We start from the raw sequence: 24,351 nt of genomic DNA, 5'->3' as shown, positions 1-24,351 counted from the left end.
ACGATTTGTTTAACGGTATTACATCTTCAACGGGGTGATAAATCACTAGATGCGTCGTGGAGTTCAAGCATGCGTAGAACGGTTGTGTTTAATAAAATCATCAACAGTAAGAAACAAAAAAAAATAAAATACAAAAAATAAAAGAAAACTTATCGTACCGTTCTCGGAAGTGTCCATCAATTTAGACGGGTAGGGAGAGTTAGAAAAGAATCGAGGATGCACGTACACGAATCTAATAAGTTTCCAGTCTCACCTTTGACTTCGTGATACTAGCTCTATCCTACGCATATTCGTGCAGCCCGATGTGATACCTAGCGAAAGGTGTTCGGTGTAATGTACGTATAGAAAGATACGAATACCCTGTGGTCTAACTAACACAACAGAGAGAGGAAGTGTGAGAAAAATTATGCTTGATTATCGGCAACTATTTGCCGATCCCTTTTCTCGTCCTTCTTGACTTTCTCTTATTTTTCTATTTTCTTTTCCTGTATTGTTCGCGAACGCCTGATAAGTATATTGTCCGTGCGCGTCAATCTTATAAGGACAGACTTCTTTCTTTCAAATCGCTTCAAATCATGCCTAATTGTAAGTGAGCTTTAATACTGTATCGCGTGACAAGAAAGAAAACTCGGGCTTTTCGAGCCGAGCGTAAATTTGCAATGTGATTTGTTGTGCGTCAGCACACGATTTAGATACCAACGTGCATTCAAACTTTTTATGACCCTAGCCAAGTCTAGCGACAGTACCGCACTGTCCGGCAACTGTGACCAGCACCCATCTGGCAAGCCAATATATTCAGTCGGGACTCACCAGTGTAACGATAATAGTACATTACGATACGAGTGCGCTAAGTACAAAAATCGAGTGCGAGGATCACATACGCGCACGCGTATCGAATACTATTTATTGCAACACCTGTAACGGGAAATTCGACTCGATAAAATTGAAACCGCGATAGTCTAACCTGAACGAAGGTCGTTGCTGCAACACAGCGGACGCGATCGTAATCACGACTCATCATATCCGATAGCGTTGGTTTATCTCCGACAGCTGTATCGTAATGCACATTACCTAACTGTTTTGAACATTACCTAACGCTTCTTGGAGTGTAGGGGAATCGGGCGCTTCGCGCATACTTTTCGGTGCGCAAAGTCTAACTTCCTATGTAGATGTTACAAAAATACCTTTATATGACGCGAGTATGTTTTACACGTTTTATCACGCGGGTTTTCCGTAAACGAAATGCCCGTCTCCATGACCGCAGAGTGAGTCTGCGAATGCGCATGCGCGGAGTAAAGACCACTTTTAACTGCAATAGTTGTTAGTCGTAGGTTAGCACACACTGGAGGTGAAGGCGAATATGCTTGTGCGAGCCGAAGACGAATACGGAATATTGCAAATATGCGTTGCGAAAAGACCGTTGCCTCCTTGTTGCACACGATTCTTTATATAACAAAAGTGTGTCACGAGAAGACCACTTTTAATTCTTAGTAGTTAAAAGTGATCTTTTCCGTACTCCGCGTATACGCATTTGCAGACTCACTTTACCGTCATCGAAACGGGTACTTTGTGTACAGAAAACACGCATGAAAAATCGCGTAAAACTTGCTCGCGTTGTATAAATCACTCTGCTCTCTTTACAATTTAGTCATCTGTTGTTTTCTTGTCTGTTTTTCGTATCGAATACAGGTAGGACGGGTACTGTATATTATGCTTCTCTAGCACGTGAATATAATATTTCCCGTAAAAGTCATCAATCCTGCAGCGCTTGCTAGTCCAAGGATGAAATTGATCAGAGGTTGTTTCTAATAATAGATTTTAATTAATAATAAATTATCCACTTGGCAACTCTCCTTGAAGAATGTCTACACTCCATATATAAACTACACCATCAAGTTCAATTTAAAAAAACACGTGTCATACTCCATGGTTATCGATTTTTCGACTAACGGTTAATCACTCGAAGAAGTAATTTGGTTCGATTGACCGCGCTTTGGCAACTTGGAAACATTATTACGTGTGTTTATTTTCTTATTTTTTTTTATCATTGGATTTATTTGTTGATTTTGAATGTGAAAATCGGACGAAGAGAAGTGTAAAGTAAAAATTGAATGTAACTCACCTTCGTATCGTTCCACCAAATCACTGTCACCACCGATCTCGGTGATAGGAGCGTCCCAGCTTATGCTCAGCTCGGTACTTTTTACGCTGGTGAACCTTACGTTGCTGACTAGGCTCGGGACGCTCGCCTCCGTAGTAACGGTTATGTCGACGTAGTCCGGCGTGCCGGCCAAGGGGGAAACACCGTTCTCGGCGAATACTTGAAACCGGTAGGTTGTCACTGCGTTCAATCCAGTGATCGTCACTTTCGTGTCGTTGAATATCTCCTGTGACAATAAGCACGGTGTGCGATTATTCTCCCCATTCGACCAACTATTTTAATTTATTCTTATCTTATCGTAATCATAAACATGGTTTTCTCCCATTATGCATTCGTTTATTCAAAAAGTTTAACACTCATTGGCGTTCGAAAAAAGAGTGGAGGCGGTGCGATTGGTGAAGAAGACAAAAACTCTTTATTTGCATGAATAAATAGCGTATTACTTGAAGAACATATTCACAAAGTTCACATTTCTGAATTCGCGAAATTGACGACATCAGAGCCGGTTCGGTAGGACAAAGTTTTGCCAAACGAGTAAGGTCATTTTTTGAATTTTGCTTCATTATTTTGAACAAGTAAAACTCACTATTCGGAGTTTTGGAGATGTGATATTAAATTCGGTTTCAGCCAACTAAGAAGCTTTTTGTAGACTAAAATGAAGGAATTAAAATTGTTCATAATTAACCATAATTTTCTAGATCACCAATTGCCTTACCCGGACAGATAATTTGCATATTCTCGTCAAGGATAGAGTACACAGAGTGCGTCGCTCAATTTTCGAGAATCGTTGAAACAACCCTTCGAGTATTCTAAATTACTCTGATTCTTTCAATTTGAAACTACAGACGGGAGAAAATTTGTTAGTTTTGGAATTTGAATTTCATAAAATTAGTATTTCGGGGAGATCATGTTATGTTCCCTTTAATTATTACGAAAGCTGATTGGATATTCATGAATGCAATGGTGGGACTGTAACGTTTAGAGGACAGGAAAATTTCTTTGAAATAAACGGTCGGTTGAATGTTTTGAAATAGGAGATGTCGCCGGTATTCAGCTTTGTTGCTACGAAGAGTGCTAAAAAAAAACCAATATTTGGAAATTCACCGGATCCGGTCGTCGACTGAACGCGGGGACTGAAATTGCGAGGTAGACCACTAATCGACCAATGGCGGCCATTAGCCCCCGCTACACTTTCCCCTCGTCATTACGATGGATTTGTTTTCCGAGTATAACAGCGTGATAATAAACTTTTATACCTTTTTACTGCCGAGAAGGGTAAAAGGTACTAGTATTTCCAATTTTGAAATAGCTGCAAGACTATTATTGAAAGAAAGAATTTTTATATAATACGCCGGCCGTACACACCTGTGTTGACGCCGAGAATACCATGATAAAATTAATACCGAGAGAGATGAATCTGTTTCTACAATATCTAGTTGATATGTTCGTTTGTTTGGGTTTTTTTTTATATTTTTTTTTTTTTGGAAGTTGCTATATTTTAGGTAACTCGACATTAAAACAAATTTTGTACTTCACTAGGGATTTTATTAAGTACATGTTAGCAGTACTGATTTGTCTTAAAACAATATTATACATGTATAGTTAGTAAATATTGTTTTAATGACATCTTTAATGTACTACATTATTCAAATAATCATTGAAATGGCGGATTGGAGTATACAATTCAATAGTAAAATCACAAGAACTGATTGCTGAAACTAGAAAAGGCCTTTTTTTTATATCCAACGTACAATTTTTTACAATATTATACAAATGTTGAAAAAATCTCGACTAAGTCTAAAAAAATATGCAGCATAAAAAGTATTGATTATTTAAATATTCCTTCTTTGAATAATCTGACAATAAGACCTCGAAATCGGAAAGTCGTGTCTTTCACGGAAAAACAGCCGAGATATGAAAGGGTTAAAAGATGTTCAACAACACGGCTATTACGAATTTTGAAAAGTCCCTATCATGCGGCATAAAAGTTTTTTCACATTGGCCTATATTGGTGCATGCGATTTTTTTTTTTAATTCGTCAGGCACTCTGTTGAATTAATTCAATGGATGAAGAAAAGGTCGTTTCCAACTTTTCTGGTAGTAAGGCAAGGTAGGTATAACATAATATACCTGTCAGTGTGGGTTCAATGGTTTTTTTTCAACAGTAGTGGTCTGGATATGTTTTATATATAGACATAAAAATGTACATTGGAATATTGTGGGTGAGATGACACACAAAAACAGATTCAACAGCTTTTTCCACTTCCACGATAAGTACTTGAAAGTTTCCGATACTCACGGTGTTTGGAATGTACTTGACCCCGTTGCTGCAGGCGTCACAAACCACTCTATAAGTTGTGTCGGACCTTTCACCCTGCACGTGTGGGGAGTTCCACGAGAGGATTACCGTAGATTGATCCACAAAATTGACTGTCAGATTTTGCGGCGCTGACGGGGGTTCTGTCAAATAAGGATAAACGAAAATTATTAAACACTGATTCGGAACGGCGTTTTCATTCTCTTCGCCTGGATGTCGACGTGACAACATATATGTATACGCAGGTGCCTTTAGCACCGCGGATTAGGGATATAAACTCTCGTATACGCGCAATTTCACGCCGTGATATCCCTGGCAATCTTTATCCGTCTCATACTTTTAAACTGACAAATGAACCGGAAATTTGGAATAAGGAGTTTACTGACAACCAAGTACCAACGTAAGGCTTAGTCAAGAATCATTTCAATGTTGTTGGATGCTCATGTACAAACTTTTTCGCAACTAGTTTTAATTATCGCTGAAAATTAAGGGGTTGATCAAACTTGAAGTTAGATGTACACTTGGAATTCACTTGAAGGAACGTGAACTCAAATGACCTCGTTGGAAATACTTGACTCATTCGGATTCAATTAGTCTTTGGATTCGTGAAGTGACTCGAAGGTAGGACACTACTTCGTACCTCGATGGTTAAACCCATGGTCAAATTATTCTACTGGAACAAAGTTCATAAAAGAACCTGCAGCTTCGTAGTTCCGTGAAAAATTCAGCAAGTTATAACACATTCCGTATAAAAGGTGATGGTAGGATAAATGTAAGCGGAAACTTGAATCGATTGTGCTGTTGAAATACTCGGTTGTCGGCAAAATTCAAGATCAAACGAACTTCTCACTTGACTACCTTGCCTACGGCAGCCGTAAGCTCAGGTTAGACTATGTACCTAGCGAAGTAGCGCCGCCGTAGGTTAGGAAAAACGCTCATAGTGCAGGATCTCATTCTAAAAGCCTTGGTTCTAATGACCTGAGCTACGGTGAAAAACTTGGCACGTAAAGCAAACCGATAATTATTAATGGTAAACGTTGTCAACGAGTTTCAGAGAATATTTCCAAGAAATATTCAAAGACCACTTATACATTTATCCAGTGATGTTGACTTGCACAGAGTTGAATACACCGTTTTTTACAATAGATGAAAAAAAAAAATCTTTCTCGACGAAACAAATATGTCACAAGTGTTATATATTATACAAGGCTTGACGATTTTGTAGCGAAAATACTAGTACAATTTTATTTTCAACGATACAATATTGCCCAATAACGTTATTACCGTCGCTTCGTTGAGCAGATGAAACTCTATTGTACAGATCAGATAGAGTAGCTTCGTCGAATTTGCGAATTAGCCTCTACTAATTGGATCAGCAATATCCATCATCGATTAGTTTGCGATATGTATACAGTTTGCTAGCTAGTACCTTCCGTGTCAAAGTTCATTGGCTCGGAAAGTGCATGGGAGGAGCTGATGAAGATGTACGTACAATATCAACTATAATTTCGTCAAATTTTGAAACTTGACAAATGAACGCAAAACTTGAACGTTGAAGGTTACAATTATATTTTGCACTCGCGGTTATCACCCGATTGATCGGTTGTAATTTTCCAATAGAAATATGCCAACGAAGGGGGCTGGAAATTCGAAGGACTTCGGAAACACTCGAATGATTTTTAGGGATTTAACGTGAATTTGAATGACAGTGGAAAAGAATGTTGCAACTTAAGGAAAACGATCGTGTACAAACAATGAGAACCGAACATAGGTAGGTTCAAAACACGCGTATTAATTGTGTTTTGATTGCTTTCGAGTGATTTGAAACTCCGTTCTTGGCAAACATACATTTTTTTGCACGTTTCATCGAAGTGACCAGGATTCCCTTTCACCTTTAAATCTAATTGTGTCGAGAGATATACTTACGAGTGCACGGCATGTTCTTGGGGTCCTTTCCAGCCCTGAAGTAGCCGGCGTCACATCGACACTCTGTGAATCCGTAATCCGGAGCTTTGCTGTGAGCCGGGCACGGTTCGCAGCTCTGAGAACCAGCCTCGAACTTGAATTTCCCAATAGGGCACTCGCTGCACTGTTGTTTCTCAACGTCGGCCTGATAACCGGGTTTGCAATGACAGGCACCCGCTGAGAGATACCATTTCCCATCTCCTTTGCAGAGGAAAGTTGGCTGATCGATTTTCACCGCGTTAGCAACGCAGGTACCGACCGACTGCTCGATCTGACTGACTTCTCTTCCAGTCGGCGTTGCCGGGAAGTGAGCAAAGTTGACGCTCACTTCCGGGCAGCTAATGTAGTAGACTTTTATTGCCAGTATAGATATACAGGCGCCCTGATCCCGGAACGCGAAGTATACACCCTTCTTCGTTACCGGTATCGACTTCACTTCTGTGTTTATTATCTCCTGGGTGTTTGTGTTGAATCTACCCTCTCCAGCGGCGATTCGACCTGAGGAGGAGGAAATTACAGGTTGCCTTTTAAAACAGGCTCGTAAGAGCTTAACGATGGATCACGGTGAAATAGGTTAATTAACATTCATTCGTACAAAATCGATTTTTAAACACTCAAGACCTCTGGATAAAACACAGGCCTGCACCAGCTTGATTTAATCGTTACATTACACAATTGCAGTTTATTGGTTGATGGATTGTCCAACAGGCAGGCAAGTAATACATGAACTTTTATCGGAATTCCGCACAACTGCAGTTGGTTCTTGTGCATAAGGGTTAGGTCTGCTGAATAGGTAAGCAGTTTTTCGAAGGATCATGCGCCATTTGAAAAAAGGCCAATATTTTTTTACAACCACAATAGAGATGCGAAGATCAACTTTCTACAGTGTTATAACAAATTATTGTCCCTATCACGCTTTCATAAAACCACAAATTAATATGGCCAGCTAGTTTTCAGGGAAATAGAATAGCGCTCGTTTTTCTTAATCTTATTTTTCCCATTTGATATTTCATACGGCTCCAAGGCGTGATTTCGAAACATTAAGAGTACAAGGCAATTTCTGAATTGAAACAGTACGAATAGCGGAAAACTGCTTGTTCAGTTGATTGGACGAAATTGTAGACGCCTTTACAAGGAATCGGTGGTGAAAATGATTAGAGGAATGACTTGCGTATAGTTACCAATGAGTTTGTAGCTGTCCGGTTCCCATGGCGGTGGCTCTTTGGTAGCTGCGTCAAATTCGTAATAGAGAAGACTGAAGGTTTCCTTGCAGCTGAGAGCGTTACCAGGAAAAAGCGAGCAGTCTCGAATAGTGAATTTCACTTCTATGTACATCCGGTTCGCTGGTCCCCTCTCTATGAACGGTGTCCATAGCCAGTTGTTAACGTTGTTGTAGGCCACGTCGCAGACTACGTAGCTTCTCCAATTTATACCCTTTTCGAAATTCGTGAACGACTCTTCGACCCACTGTAACAAGAAACGACCAGCGTTACCGTACCCATACTCACACTGCAGGGACACGCGACACGTCGCTTATCCGAAGCGTGTACACACGTCGAGTAACACGTGGCCAATAAATAAGGGCAGCTCCTTGCTCGAAAACCCACAAACTTCGGTTACAATTAGACTGGTATTTCAGAAAGGTGTGCATGTATGCGTAAATATACTTATACGATAAATGCCTGCCTGTGGACTTTAAGGATATATTTATAGGCTTAAACGACGCCTTTTCTCAAATTTATGCTCTGGAAAAAGTGGCCCCGATTTCTTATATCCGTTTCTTACTTTTGTTTCTTTTCATCTCTACTCAAGACAACACGCTATTGATGTTTTATAACACCGTGCATGCAGGGAAAGAAAACAAAATTTTCTCCGTTCGCATTCCCACGACACTTTAAGGGTGGGAAGATCGGTTGTAAATTTTAATCGAGGCGTGTTCAAAGTAAAATGTTGAGCGTAAAGATGAGGATATTAAAAAGGTAAAAACTCCAAACTCGTGGTTCACAGTTTTGTTTAAATGCCATTAAGGCGAGAGCTGAGGATTGCAAAGTGTTTCGATTTTGAAATAAATCAAAGCACGTTAATGACGGGTATGATTAAATAGCGGGCTTAGTTTTCGAGCCGACGTTTATTACAGCGACAAGTGCAAAAATTCGCGGGCGGGGGCTTTTTCCACTTTTGTAAGTTCCGTTGTAGGTAGCAAAAATTTCTCGATAGAAAGCAGAAATGGAAACAAAATAACAGAGAAGAAAATAATTGTTTTTTTACGACCGATATAAAATTTGCCGCAATAAAGTTAAATTAGTTTTTCATCCCCGTAACATAGATATGGTGTACGTATATAATATATGTGATCCATGGGGCTGCACATCAGGTTAGGCATTAGAGGTATGTACTACGTATACATATATATATATATATATATATATATATTAAGCCTCCCCGCATTTTATTGTGATCCGAAATAACTCGGCTTTAAATTTACGCCCTTAACTTGCGGCACTAAAAATACGTTAAAGGAATTTGAAATATTTCTCTCTTGCAGAAAAAAAAGAAGTGAATAAAGTAAGTAAATTCCATCTTATCTTCTTCTCCTTCTTCCTCTAGTTATTCGCTTTCGCGGATACCTCGAGGCGTGCACATATATACACGCTAGCCTGAACTGCGTCCAGTATACATCTACATATAGCTAGAAGTGAGTGTGAATGCGAATAACCAGGGATCGGTGTGTCGAGGGACTAAAACGATAAGGTAATTTTTTTCCTCACCCTGTCATAACACGGTTGCAGTCAGGCAGGTCGTCCGTTTTCGAAATAACTTTTGCGTGCGCTTCGTTAAAATTGAGAGGGAATCGCGTGTCGTGTGTGCGTTATAAGAAAGGCGTGAAGAAATGTTACATCACGAAGAAGAAAAAAGGAACCATTTCTCACAGCCCGCGAATATTTTTACCCCATTAGTTGAAATTTCGCAAGCTTAGCAAAACGGTTGTTTTTTTCTTTCTATTGCTCGTTCTGTTCATCCTGAAAAACAGCATCTTTCCTAATCCCAATATTTGTAATTGTTCATACGTCAAAGAACTGAAAATTTTTTTCCCCCTCAGACCATTTCAAATCAAGGACCAAGAGGTGCCTCATTCCATGTGTCTCTTTTCCATTCTAACAACGGGTAAAAGGTACGCTTATTTCAGTTCCTTCGCATAATTTTCCAAAATAGCCGTGTAGTAACGTTTCACAGTTGACACATTCATTTTAATGTCCGTAATCACACATAATTGCTTGCGTACACCTGGAAAATTTGGCTTCGACCGCCATTTGAAGCAAAAGGTATAAAAGGTAACGATTTTTTCTAATGCGTGGTAAAAAAATCCATCTTCATTTTTCAAGATAATTGAATTACCTTCACGATTACATCCATGTGAGACTATATCTATTATTATTTTGGAAAATACTGCGCAGAAACTAGAATACGTGATAAGCTTTTTGACATTTTATTTAAATGGAGAAAAGTTACCAGTTGCGAGAAATCTCTTAAGAGTCAAGCTAAGAATCCTATAATTTAATGGAGGACTTTTTCTAGAGAAAACAATGATATTAGACTTTGTCCCAGCAAACAAATATGTTGCCCTAATTTCCAATTCCATTTTCCCTGCATCCAAGGAGTTATTCACATGAATGGTGACATCAAAGATGGACGCATGTAAGATTTTCCATCCCCGCACTGTCAACACGAACTAAGCCGTGCATATTTTATTCTTCTTTGTTCATTTTCACCCAGAATATGTACATATAACTACAATCATTTCGCGCTAGAGAGCGAGTCAATTTCCTCCTGTACCCCGACACTGTAAATGCAAATTTTCACCGCAAATGCAGCAGCAGAACCAGCAACAGCACTGGCAGCAGCTGGCATATTTGCCGCGTTAGTGAACACGACGTGGTACGGTTTATATAGCTACACGTATACAGTCTAAAAGCGAAAACGATCTCAGGGACACCCCGAATCGCTCATATAATAACACGCGGATACGTAAAACGATATAGGTTTTTGACTACTACTTACGAATGATGCGGCAAATGCGTAAAAACCTACAAATGATTTGCGTTATCCCTTGAATCAGGTATGAGCTTGCCAAATACCGAACATTAAACATGTGCAGGCAGAATCTGAAACTATTGTACAAGAGGGATAAATATTTCATCGAGACGTATAAAGCTGTCTGTTTGGAGTAGAAAATAAACTTTATTTCCGGTGTTGGTACGACAACGCTCGATACTGGAGGTACATTGTATTGAATGGTGAAGATAATACTTATTATGATAATAGCAAGATAGGCTTTAGTGTAAGTAATAACACGCATCAAGAGCACTGGTCTCTTGACACTCACAGAGAGCACAGATCTCTCAATGAAAGCACCGGGCTCTCAAATCCACAGAGAGAACTGGTCTCTCAATGAGAGCACTGGCCTTTCAAACTAAATGAAAGTGGACAGAATAAGGTAGCTAAATGGAAATAAGATAAATTATCCGGGTTGAACTCACAGTCGAAAGGGAAAGAAAACCTCGTAATTGAAAACAAGGGTAATCAAAAAAGATAGCCGGGATTGAATAGAATGGTAAACGCCGATAGCAAATCTAGTGTAGCTCCAGATCGTACAACCGCACTCGCTCACCACCGAACACAGAATGTGATCTGATTGTGAGCTGTGTTTCGTCGTTCAAAATCGGATTACCGATTGTTGTCGTGCGATCGATGTTGGTGATCGTTAGAGAGTTGTTATGATCGGGCGGTCGGCTGGTCTCCAATACATGGATTCAGAAACAAAGGCCTTGACGTGGACTGAGGTTGCTTCCAAATCCAAACAAAAACCGTTTTATCTAATTCGGGCAATTTTCTATACACGTATATTTGAAAGAAGTAGAAAAGCAATTGATCGATTTCTATGCCAATTTTTCAAATAGTCGCGTTGAGTTGAAAACGTAACTTCTTACGAGAATCTATACTGTTCAATTAGAGATTGGTGTTTTCCTGTGCATTATTGTGGTTGCGGAAAGAAACTTGTAAGAATGTATAAAAATAATAATAATAATTTTTTTTTTATTCAAGTGAGATATAACAGTATCAGGGTTATTTGAGGGAGATTATCATCTTGTTGGATGTGTGAGTTGTCATATTTTATTTTTGTATTGTGTGCGAGGTTGCGATATGAGGCGATTCCTATCTGTATAATTGTCGCGTTTATTTGTGTGTTCTACGCTATGTTTTATTGTTTTCATTTTTTATTCCTCGTCTTTTTCCGCGTATTGTCTTCGTAGTTTCGTATTCAGTGCGTTGTAGCTGACGACGTCTCCTAGATTTACCGACATGCTGTTCATTGCCGTTGGAACGTAGAAGTTTTTCGTTGCATTGCCGTATGTGTTGTTGAATCTTCTGATCGTATAATGTTGTACGTGCGGTCTTACTTCACGACTTTTGATACCGGGTAACGAGTATTTGTCACGTTTATAAAATTGAATGTTGTATTATATTAAATTGTATAATTAGAATACTTGTCACTCTTGATATTTTCTACAAAATAAAAGAGATTATGTCTCGCAATGTGTTCCTTTCTCGTAGTTTGGAAATTTGATTTTCTAACAATCAAGCACCCCAAGTATTCTGAAACTTCAACAGTAACCCCTTTTTGTCTAATTCCTATAGAATGAATCGACCAGCAACGTGTTCATTTCATGTTAAGCTGTTCCGTCTTGTATACCAATCTGCATCGCAGCCGTTTTTCAATAAAAGTACTAAAATCACGTCCCTCAGAGTTCTCGGCAACAGCCTCGATGAAATCGATGTAATTAAAAAGAAAAACGTCCTGTATAAAAACAGAAAAAACTTCGCGACATTGTGCAGTTTTCTTCATAGGTATTCCCCGCGACAATTACGGGACTGCAACGGAGGGGGCTCCAGCAGTTGGTCAATATTTCCTATTTTGGCGAGCCAGTCAGCAATAATAGGTGCGGACTGCCGTTAGAAATAAAGCTAATAAAGTCTCCTCCACCCCTGATGGTTGAGTAGATGTACGAAGATCGTGTGCCGGGTTCTCCACAAGCTGACTGCCAGGCGAGCCTGTCTGCAGCAACAGGGATGAAACGACGGGCCGGTTGTAAGGCGGGCAGCAATATCTCCCATCGTGCCATCATTGCAATTCCAGCGGCGTGCCGGCGGAAAACGCGCCGCACCCCGAACAGAAAGTTGTCCGGGGTGCAAGGCGAGTGTCGGGTCTTGGGGGGCAAGGACGAAGGCGAGGGCGAGGGCGGGGGTGGAGGCCCTCAGCCCTCGGGGGCGTCGGCGAGATGGGGTGGCGCGAATCTTAATATATATTGACTTGGACCCTTGTGCTCTTATGTACCCACCGCAGCGAAGCTACATAACTTTCCTCACGCCTGCAGAGCTGCGCGATCCGCACACGCACGCAGTTTCACGCATCAATGAGTCCCGGTGCGAGTCTACGGAATGCGTTCGTTCCATGTGTCGACTCAACCTGCCGCCTTCGACTAGGCTTGTAATTAAAATTCTCCCTCAAACACATCCGGGACATGACGCGTGAAAGTTGTTACAGTTTTTGGAAACACTTCTGTTTGTTAAAAAAATCAACCCTTCAATGGAGCGGCGCAATCACACGAATGAACTGTGAAGTCGCCGAGTATTATACACCCAGATAAAAGTTTTATCTGAATATTGAACCTATTAAAAAATCCACCCGCTCGAAACAAAAATTTATCGCGTTGAAATAAATTTGGATGGAATCAAATAAAATGTTCTCGCTTACTCCGAGTGAATTATTCGACAGGTTCATGTTAAAGTGAAACCTTTTTGTCTCACAATCAAACAAAACCAGAAGTATTTCTTTGCTGAGTGTAGGATCTGAGTAAATCGCGTTCTATCGTAGTATGTGTACGGTATTTTTTGCGGAAGTTACGTAAACAAATCTTGTAACTTCTGGAGCTGTTTTATTGACGAGAAGATGTTTGAGCTGTACGCAAAATTTACAAGAAATACAGAATTCCGAGCTGCCCCTGTAATTCAGCTAAGAAGCTTTTACTTGGGGAGGCTTCTTAGTCCGCGAAACAAAAAAAAAAAAAAAAAAAAAAAAAACTGCCGTTCCGGTGGAAAAAAAAAATATTAAAAAAAATTTCCCCGGATAGGAAACGGTCCAACGCCCCATATTGACGCATGCGAAAGTTGACGTAATCGTAATACAAGTATTTACCCCAGGTCTAACAAACACGTGCACTGTGTGCCTGCAGGGATACAGCTATAGGCGGCTGTATATATTAATGTGCAGCAGTGAAGCATCAGGGGCGGGAGCAAACAGAGCGATATTTAAGACCCATTTGACGGGTTCGCGGTTTTAAGCGAGATTTGGATAAACAGGGCAGGGGTCGATAGAATGGGATGACACAGGCAGCCTGGGGAAGGAATGTTATTTATTTGAGGATTTCTGCCCCTGGAATTGAGACATTCTTTCATGGGAAATCGCAGTGACTGGCATTTTTAGTGCGAGCGAGCTGATATCCTGCAGCAGGGAAAGGTGCATCCGCTTTACGTAATAAATGCGTGATGATCTTTGGCTTCTTTCTCACCAGAATTAAATTTGCAATCCTAGAAATTTCAAACAATTCAAGCCTCAATATCCAGTTTCATGACATTTCTGCAGGTTTTTCCAGGCAGCCTACTACGATGACAAACCATACGATAATATTATAATAATAATTCTTTGATTTTAGAATTGCTGTAATGACTATAATCTCTGATAGAAATGATGTTTTGCAGAATGGAGTTTTTGTTTTTTAATACAAAATTTGTGCGGCACAATCTTTGAGGCTATCATTCACAGATATGCAACTAGAGCCTCACTGCAGTTCTTACCCCGGGATAACCCAGCCGGAATTATTACGTGAAGCCGAATGAAACGATACTGTTTCAACGCACGAAAACTTTTTTACCCACACATGAATCCTTCGTGTATGCGCCTCGTCCGCTGACTTCTCGTTTTATGGCTTTTTACGGAGGTCGTCCGAGGGAGGGCTGGAAGACCTTTTGACTTATCCGTTTCTCAATGTGGTACAACTTACTGTACCTGCGTGGTGTGCATGTGTGTGCACGTGTGTACGGCCAGTTTCGGTTGCTGCCGTCGCGACGCAGGATTAACCAGGGACAGAGAGGATAATGGGGGCGTGGACCGTCGAGTTTTCACGCAATAAGCGAAGCTGGTCGCGGAGATCAAGCTCCTCTCCTCTCCTCTCCTCTCCTCACCGAGTTCGGTGAGCTGATGCGGTGGCCCATTGTTGGTTAGCTTTTTCTAGGCCATAACCGGCAGGAACGAACCCAGCCGGACGGCAATTGTTGTCGCCGAATGATGAATCGTGGATAAATTAGAAGATAGCGTCATTTCAGTAGAGTTGGCCGATTGTGGACTCTTGACCATCCGTTCGTTCGTCCTCGGTGAAACCGGCCGCATTTTTTACCACGGGTACACAACGTTAACCAACGATTTATTAGGTAACTCTCAGCTGCTGCTGACTCCGGGGATGAACGCCCTGATCCTCCTCACCCACGCGCTCCGCGTTTCTCCGCGCTTCCTACGGGATTATTATCCGCGCCATGGTTCATGCATGTGCGCCGTATAGACGCATCTTTATGTAACTGCAAAGGCAAGGCTGTAAAGTGTCGAGAAACAGCTATGCGAGTTTATTCATGACTCTGTAATTATATTGTTTTCTAGCTACAACAATAATTTGCATTTCTCGCCAGCGCACCTTTATATAAGCCGTGCGATGAATATCATTGGACATTAAAGCGGTAATCACGGCCAAGGAGTATACCTGCGGCTTCGAAAGTGACCGATTCAATGATACAAATGTTTTCAGTAACAAGAAATACTAGCTGTTCGTAATGTTTTGCTTAGCCAAGGACTTCAATAAACTTCTTTACGCCGAGTATGAAGAAAGCCTTACACTTCACTGCAAGAGGAATGAACGCATTGAAAAACCACAGCAGTTATTGCTCAGGTATGCGAAGAGTTGAAATGGTTTACATTTTTAAATGGAAACTTGCAGAGACCTTGAAAGTTTCTTAATAGATGCATTTTCACTCTTTATGCCTAGAATTTTTTCGTCCATATGACACTTGTTTGCTATAATGATAACGGAAAAGCAGAAGACAAAATGCGGGGCTGATGAATGCGCGAAGTGCGGTTTTAAGAATGTAACACAGATCACACATTCATTTCTATATTATACCGAGAAGTTGTCTTAAAAGGACTTGCTTGAAAACTGCAAATCGTCTAGTTTATAAGTGTAGCCAACTTCATAAAAATGTTACCAACATGACAGGCGGAATGATCAATGCCTAGTGGATAAGGACGCGCTGTGACCCGGCGATTCTTAGTAGGTGAAAGGTTAGGGTTGGCTATCGCTTGTCAAACGAGCGATTCTAGGGAGTTTGTTCTTGTCGGCGAAGTTTTGCTTCAGGCTGGGAGAACGGATGTCATCCAATCAAAATTAAGGAAGTCGAATCGCGCGCGTTTCCAACAAGTACTTTGAAGAAAACCTGCCGGTATAATTCTGCGGAATTCTGTGATGTAAACGATATTTATATATAGTTTGATGAGATTTCTATGAACTTGACGCAGAATTTCGGATGTGAAGGTAGGTATAAGGCATCTACGCAACACACACCATTACATAACGTCTGTCGCGTGACGTCCCTTCGTGTCATCCGGAATTGGATGCGTTCGTGCAATTGCATTTTCCGGGCTACTGAGCAATTTCGAAAAAGAAGCTAAAGGAGAAGGGAGATAGAGAAGAAAAAAGGAATAAAGATGAAATCTGAAGGGTTTCCAGCACCGCGCGAAAAGTGCACCGCCGTCGCGCCGCCATCGCTGAGAACACGGTAGTATTCTTACAAGATGAAAGTCAATATCTTGGCGAGATTGGGGTGGACAGTACAGCTCGGGGATCGGTTGAAAAGCAATTTGAGCGCGAAATTACTTCGGACGAAGAGCCGCGAAGGGCGAGGGGGGGGGGAGTCTCGACCCTATTGTTCCCGTTGCCGAAGAGGTGCCGTAAGAGTCTCCGACAGCTGAGAGCCCGAAAAGAATTCGAAGACACGAAAGATGGGAGAAAGTCGATGAGAAGCCCACGAAAGAGAACCGGCGACTGCTAAGCGCTCTGAAGGGAGAAAACGCGAAAGAGGAAGAATATCGTGGAGTGCGAATTACACGCTCGTGGAAGCGTCCTGCTCGATGCTCCTAATAATCGAGGGATCGTACAATGTTTTTGCTATTTTTTGACGAGCTACGAACTGCATGAGACAAATAAAAAATAATCGTTTTGTGTAAAATTGTTGCTTGCAATTGTTTCGATGCCGATCCAGTAAGAACCCCGGTTGGCTGTAATCCGTTATTTTTAGTGCTTAAACCATCATTTCTCGCACATAAAAATTCATGGAAATAGTTGACAAGAAATGTTTAGACACGTATACCTTGCTCATATGATTCTCAGGATCAAACGGATAACTGGTAACCGTATCGAAAACAAAATATGGCATCTTACTTAAAACGTTGGTATGGCAATGCACGCCACATTGCTATAATTATTCTGATTCGAGAACAGTATCCCATGGCATGAGAAATGTAATTTTTTACATGGCTTTCTACAGGCGTTAATTGGAGTGGATTATCGAAATGCTAATTCGAAATTCCAAATGACGCAAAAGTCGGCTCCCTCCCTCTCGGATGCGGGAGCCTTCCGTAAGCCACCCCTGATCACGTGTAGTACGAGCGGAGGGAAAGAAGGGCTGTTTCCCATTTGTAAAATCATCACGAATTAGTCGCGAGCTCGCATTGTACGTACGGCAGAGGATCTATGTACGGGATTTAATATAGAGGACGCGGAGCACGATGGTGCGGACCGATCGCCCCCACGCGACGCGTCACTTTGACGTATTGCACTCTTTGGAATCCATTATATAGTCAATTACTTGACTTGATGTGTAGGGGAGCTCGATCCCATTTCTCGCCCCAAAATATGCCCCCGGCTCCGTCGTCGATCGACGGAAACTGCAGTTTATCCCTGACCAAGAACGGCGCCTTTATTATAATTGGTCCCCAATCGGGCTCTTTTTCAGAATTTCGAAGAATAATACAGACTGGGAAGATATTTCTTGACAGCTGATGCGGACTCTACAGCCACACAGGGATATCTTGTCAGAAATGGCAGTACAGACGTCAAGTGTCACATAATACAAATTAACCAACGACGTGATTTTCTTTTGTTTGTTAACGTCTGTAGCCCAGGCAATACACTCTTCGGAATGTTGGCATTCAAGTGCCCAAAAACCAGTCATGGCAAATCAGAAAATTTGTTCCAGAACTTGACGAAAAGGCTCAGCTACTACCCCAACCATTTGGTCAATGATTCGAAATTTGAGTTCACGTGTATAGTGTACGACGTATCAACTCTTGATCGGTACACGAATTTTCCCTTACCAATACTTACGCTGTTTTATTTGCAGGAAATCTCAGTTGATGATGGAAAAGTCATATCACGGTACACTGTACTTTTGACGTTGGGAGTGCTGTTTCTGAGACCTTAGATTATTCTTTGTCGAATAAAAACTGTGTGCCAGTATGAATTATCATGTCTCATAGCCTCACTTATCATGATTCAGATAAGTATCATTGTGTAATGTTTGAGTACACTTGTGGTAAAGTTCATTTTAATGTTTAATCCCTATCAGGTACAAAAACAATCGAACTCCGCCATTTATTCGTAGATACTTGCATACGTTCTTAATCACAGTACCGTGTTTACACCGCTGCACCGGTACATCATTTTGAAAAACTGTGCGCAGGTTTTTATAATGGTTGAGCTGGTTGGGATGGATCTAATAGGTTCGTACTACCATTCAGATACTCCCACATTTCGTTTATTTTCGTCCGATGTCGTTCGGAGCAACTGCTGCATTATTCAAAAAAAAAAAATGTTCATCCATTAGTGGAAACTCGGTACTCTAAATTTTCAAAACTACGAAACTGTAGATTAAAAATTTGAGTACATGTCCAACTATGCAGTAGTGATACAAACAAATTGATTATAGACTACGAGTTATCCCAATCAAGATAAGAAAAACCATCAATCCGCTGATGAAGTGGCTGCAAATGATACTCTGAGTAAAGGTAGCATTCTGAATGTTTTACAAAATTGACATAATTATTGTGCATCAGAAATATTCACTATTCTCAAATATGCAATCTATCAAGCACTCTACAACTTGGCGCAGCTTTGCACAGAAACAACTCTGCGAAGCGATACTGTATTAAACATTTCTCCGGTAAAGTTCGTACTCGCATCCATCCGTAAACTGCTACACCTGCGGCTCTATTTTTGATTTTCCTCAGCAGTGTGCCAAATATATTTCGCTGCACAGCAGTCGCGCGTAAATTCAACAGCATTGAATTATGGCTGAAATTGGACAGTAACCTCCATCGTACCCACGCGAGAGTATACAGTATAACGAAACAGCTCGATCCGAAGGTCTGATACTGTAGGTATAGTACCTACAGGAAACCGAGAGGATCGATGAAAAAGGAGAAGGGTCAAAGCAGCGGTAAAGGGTTTGTCTAAAGTTGAAGAATCTGTAAGACAGCCGCATTTCGAGATATCGTCTGATGAACGAGAGAAAGGAACAAAATGTTGAAAAAAATTGGGACATCCAGGTGCGTAATTAAGCTGATTGTGTATGCGGAGGAGCGTTGGTACCCGGGCGGCATTGATTGTACCGAACGGGGCGGAGAAATGATAATCAAAGGCGTCTACCCTCTGGGGGTCCAGAAGAAGGAGTAGGTATATGGCTGCAGGGCGTTGGGCTTCGGGACGACAGACTGCTCTGGCATGTACCAGCGATGATTCATCCTCCCGGACGGTGTTGTCCGGCTATTGTTGTCCCGAAATGACGGATCCAGCTTCAATTTCAGGAGGTGTCCAATCCCAGGGACGAAGGTCAGAGCCTCCGGAGAGTCGACCTTTCCTCCTCTCACTTTTGGGGGAGACGAAGTTAATTCGGGTGCGACGAACGTGATCGGGAAAACTAATCGCAAGCGCCCCGCGCACAACAGCGCAGAGCACACCGTGCGCAAATATCGCGGGTCGGTTGGTTGTGTAGACTTATATAACAGTTGGCGCCGCGTACGTGTCGACGCGAAGCACTCGGGAGATATTGGGTTTAGTGTTTATAGTTGACGCTCTAAATTATTGACCCTCGAGGGTTTACATTGGGTGGTAGCTTGTTCACGTACGCATATGACCAAAACGCACGCACCTCTGTCGTGTTTCCCGTGCACAGGATAAACGCTCCGTCTGACTTTGACGGGTCACTGTGTAATCCCAAAAATTTTCGATCCGGTTATTCTACGTTTATTTATGCACATCGCTACACGAATCGGTCCCGGAGTCCATAGGTGCAACACGACCTATTCATGTCTATCTATTTATGATGTCCTGAAGTATGCTACTAGAACCGTTTCCCGTGGCTATTTGATGTCCATGTTTAACCCAACATGGCATTGTCATTTTCTGATGACCAAAATCCGTTGCAAGATTTGAAAAACTACAACTGCAAAAATATTTAAACATTTATTGCATATTAATGGTTATTTCCTAAAACTTTATATTTTTATAAAATCACTATTGCAGCAGAAATTAGATTTGGGAATTTTTACGTAAGTGTGTATGTCTAGGTTTTTGTGGAAAACAAGAAGAATCAACTGGGCTAACAGGACCAGTCCTAGAACTTGCAATTATTTGCGATAGTAAAAATCTTAGACAAAAAGATTTCGATTTTTGCAACTAATTCGATGATAAATCGACCGATTTTAATGAAAATCCAATCAGTTATAGATTAGGAAACATCGCATTGATGATTCAGGTGAAAGGCATAAAAATCGGCTTATTCGTTCGCGAGACATCGTCGAACAAAAAATTGATTAAACACAGTAACAAATGTTTATCGGAAACTTGTGAATAATGATTCTCTATAAATTCCGCTGACAATGAACGTTTGGCATTCCAGCATCTTCGGTCCTCAACATTTTTCTGGACTTCATTCGGTACCTGTTTGCTATAGAGCACTTCGTCGTATCTTTACTGCCGTGGGATGAATTGAACTAAACGCTAGCGATAAGGATGTTTCACACGTTCGAGATTTTAAGCACCAATAATTCAAAAACATCGCTTTATCTGTCAAATTATTATTTTACTATTAGCCGTATTCCCAAACCATGTTTGTGTTGGTCTATTTTTTGCTCTGTCATCAATTTTACTCTCTACTTTTCGGACTATGCTTGTTTTACCTTATCAACATGATAAGATGTTTGAACGACTGGAACAGTTTTTTTCCCCCGGGCCAGACCAAAAATAATATACCAGTCTCGTATCGTTGGCAAGTTTTCAAGCCTTATTAAGGAGGGCGGTGGCGCGAGCCTTTGTCTCATTTTAACGAAGGTAATGAAGCAAAGATATTGAAAGATGGGTTAGGGGTGGTGAGATAATATATACATTATATACACATTATAAATACAATATACATGTTACATACATTACATATTACATTATATTATATGTACATGTACATATACGCGTAGATAAAAACAGGCATACGCAACCGTATGAATCTAGCTGTACAGGTAAACGGGCCTTGTTTTCCCCTGGGTAAAAAAAAAACCGGAATCGAAAAATAAGAAAAAATATGTGGAAAAGAAGGGTTCGCACATCGTTGGAATTATCTTCAGTCGGCTCGCGTCGTGGACAAAATTACAGTTAATAAGTTATTTGATAAGCCTCCGACCCCCTCGACGTCACTCGACGTCACCCGTCCTCAACCCTCCGCTACACACAGGCTAGCAACGTTAACGCAACCTTGGTTATGACCTCGAATGAGTCCATAACTGCTGTCGCCGGTAATGCAGGCGCAGGGGCGATGCGAAGAGCCGCGTTCCCTCCTCCTTGCAGCGGCAACCGGACGCCGAATTAACTCCTCTACGTATTTTCGTCTTCGCTCGTTTTGTCATTGTCTCGCCGATAAGGATCTCACCTACACCCTACACGCACACATGTGTACTTCTGGCCCCTAATAGTAGGCGAGAGGCCCGTATACGGGCGGTGCACTCTAGGCATAACTGCTCATCCAGAGCGCACGAGCGCACGAGCATACATGCGGCCCAAGTGGTCGTATAAAATATGAGAGGCATTAATATTCTCTTTTCGGAGGTGGAAGAGGAGAAGGAGAAGGAGGAGGCCTGGCGGAGGAGTTTCGGTCGCGCAGGAGACATACACACGACCGAATGATATACATTTTTACGCATCTTATACGTACGCTATTAGAGACCCTGAAAGATATCGAGTACTCTCGGAAAATGATAAAACTATATTTTCACGTGATTGGGATCTTTTTATAGTGACCGGACCAGTGGCGATAACTCATTTTTTATACCAAGAGGAAATGATGAAACTTACCAGGTTGAGCGTCCGAGTGCGGGAACTTTGTCGGAGTTTCATACAGGCTAGCCATCTGAAGCTTCGAGTTACAAACGTCGCTTGTAAAGGTTATGTGGGTGATGCGAATTTTTTTTTTTAGGTTAAAGAGATGTAAAATCGTTGACTTAGTGATTCGAGAAAGCTTAGCGAAATTTTGTTATTAATTCGCTGATTACCAACGACTGCTACTTACTGGTTATCATAAAAATATAATTTCAATCCGCCAATTGTCGCAGAAGAGTTTAGCACCTCGAGCCTCGTTTCGAGTAGGTTGGCTCCCCTGCCTTACGGACGAAACTAACGCTTCGGTACGTCTTGCCGACCAATAGAGTTCAATTATTGTGTGCATGCGCAGTCGGTCACAGAGCCTGTCAAGTTTAACCGTTTTCCCTCGGTTTACCGAATTCGCACCGAGAACTGGTTAACCTGCAATATTTAGCGTTATGCATACGGGCTTGCAATGAATCCATAGAACTTCGAAAAAAACTCGACAAGTTTCTTCGCAGATTTTCAAAGACGAGAATTATATCGTTTAGCCTGATAGTTTGTTGAATCTTAAACGTAATTTACTAAATTTCTGGATCATTTACGGAGTGAATAAATTCGTCCGTTCAACATTATCCACGTACAATTATCGCCTGGATCTTAACTTGACTAGAGATTTGAATTGAAGTTTAGTAATTCGAGTAAATATTCTTTCAACGTCAGCGTCCGCTTCTCTGTGTCCTGCAGCACCGTATTATAGCTGGGAGGCTGAATCGAGGGGAATGACTACGAGGGAAGAAGGGCTGCTCGCCATTCCACGGGATCCCTGAAACGTTCAGCGCGGGCGTTGGATACACTGAAATTGGACCGTCAAAGGACGAATTCACGTGGAATAATGGTCCATCGTCGTGATGCCGGGCGGGAGGAACGGCTCAGCGCGTCTTCCCGCAGCCGCACCAGATAATATTACTTACAATCGTTTTCCCTTCTGTCTACGCATTGCCCCCTCAGCTGCCGTTGCCGTTCGTGTGCCGTGGCAGACGGGGCAAGGCGTAGCGCTTCTCTATACACTGTACAAAAGATTATATAAGTAATAAGAAGGCTTTGTGCAATTACAGCAATTTTCTCAAGCGTTAAACTTGCCGCGCAGTCTTTAAATTGTGCGTGTAGCTGCTTCGACTGAAAATTTAAGTATCTGCTGGATAGAAGTAAGTATCTATAATCTCAAGTAAATGTTTCCTACAACAAATTTGACGATCCATCTGAACTTGGCCAGGTTTAATAAAGGTTAGGCACGTTTCACTTGGCATTCTTCGGGCGATGGTAGTTAAGGTAGTTTTCACGTTCGCAGTCAGGTTTGAACGGGGTTTGATCAATGCACAGTTATTATACTGCCGGGGTGCTGAACGTGATGGTTATTGTTGAATCGATCGTACATTTTCGCAGAGTAACGAAATATTTCGATGACTTTGAGAACCTGTCGGCCCGTACGTAAAGATACTACATTTTGGAAGCACGTTTCGGAGCGCCGAGTTTCACATACGTATAGATCGATAGATGAGGGTGTGGGAACAGCAAGCTGCGCTGTATACACACACATAACTGTGATAGTAAGTATGTGTATAAACTTGTCGTCGTTCTCGTTGAAGCTGTCGTTCGTCAGTAGTTTAAATTTATCTTCTCCTAAAGCGATAACCGTCGATCTGACGCTTGACGGTCGTTCGAAAGAATTAGGGGCAGCCCCCTAACCCTTTCAGTCCTAATTTATGTGGCATGGAAATAGTTGAGACTCCGTACCGTGGGGGCCAAGCGGACTTCCTTTGCCGTGATGCTGCACGATAATTGGTGCAGACTTTTATAGAAGCGCGTAGGTATCAGGTGCGGATGCGAGGAACCATTCGCGTGACGCTTGATCACCGTTCACCTAATCGTCCGGCGGATAAGTTATCCTGGATTTCGGCTGACAATGCCGTAATTACAGTAGATGCATGCTCCAAATTTCATTTACGTCGCCTCGGCAAGGTACAATAATAAAATTAAACTGTGGCCGTCAATTCGACAGTCGGGACGGGTCGCGTCAATTATTAGATCTCAATTCGCCAGACTCTCAACGTGCGCGTGCAGCTTGTCCCCTTCGGTTTGTGTAGCTAATGAAGCGCGAATTGTGAAGCCGCCACGTACATCGTAAGAAAAAAACGTTTCTAAATTTATAAACACTTGTAGCGATTTCTCGCGTTTTCAGAATAGTACATTTTTCACTTATGAAACGAATATCATTTCAGATAATTTTTCAACTTCTGAGTTGTGGCTTGCGTTTTAATTTCCCTTTGCGCAAATTAATC

General features: G+C 41.6%; 1 protein-coding gene across 12 annotated transcripts in view; it reads right to left on the bottom strand.

Moving 5' to 3' along the window:
* The window catches only part of LOC124306819 (ephrin type-A receptor 4), a 167,805-nt gene that overhangs the window by 31,119 nt on the left and 112,335 nt on the right, over nucleotides 1-24,351 (bottom strand). For all 12 annotated transcript variants that reach the window (XM_046767859.1, XM_046767856.1, XM_046767861.1 and 9 more), the window contains exons 4-7: nucleotides 7,625-7,910; nucleotides 6,405-6,941; nucleotides 4,461-4,621; nucleotides 2,123-2,387 (exon numbers count right to left, since the gene is read on the bottom strand). In XM_046767859.1, the coding sequence (XP_046623815.1) occupies nucleotides 2,123-2,387; nucleotides 4,461-4,621; nucleotides 6,405-6,941; nucleotides 7,625-7,910 (1,249 nt within the window). The remainder of the gene's footprint in view (nucleotides 1-2,122; nucleotides 2,388-4,460; nucleotides 4,622-6,404; nucleotides 6,942-7,624; nucleotides 7,911-24,351) is intronic.

The sequence above is a fragment of the Neodiprion virginianus genome, chromosome 6 (assembly GCF_021901495.1).
Source record: "Neodiprion virginianus isolate iyNeoVirg1 chromosome 6, iyNeoVirg1.1, whole genome shotgun sequence".
Classification (NCBI taxonomy): Eukaryota; Metazoa; Arthropoda; class Insecta; order Hymenoptera; family Diprionidae; genus Neodiprion; species Neodiprion virginianus.
Note: the sequence above shows the minus strand (reverse complement) of the source record. Positions and strands in the feature narration are given on the sequence as shown.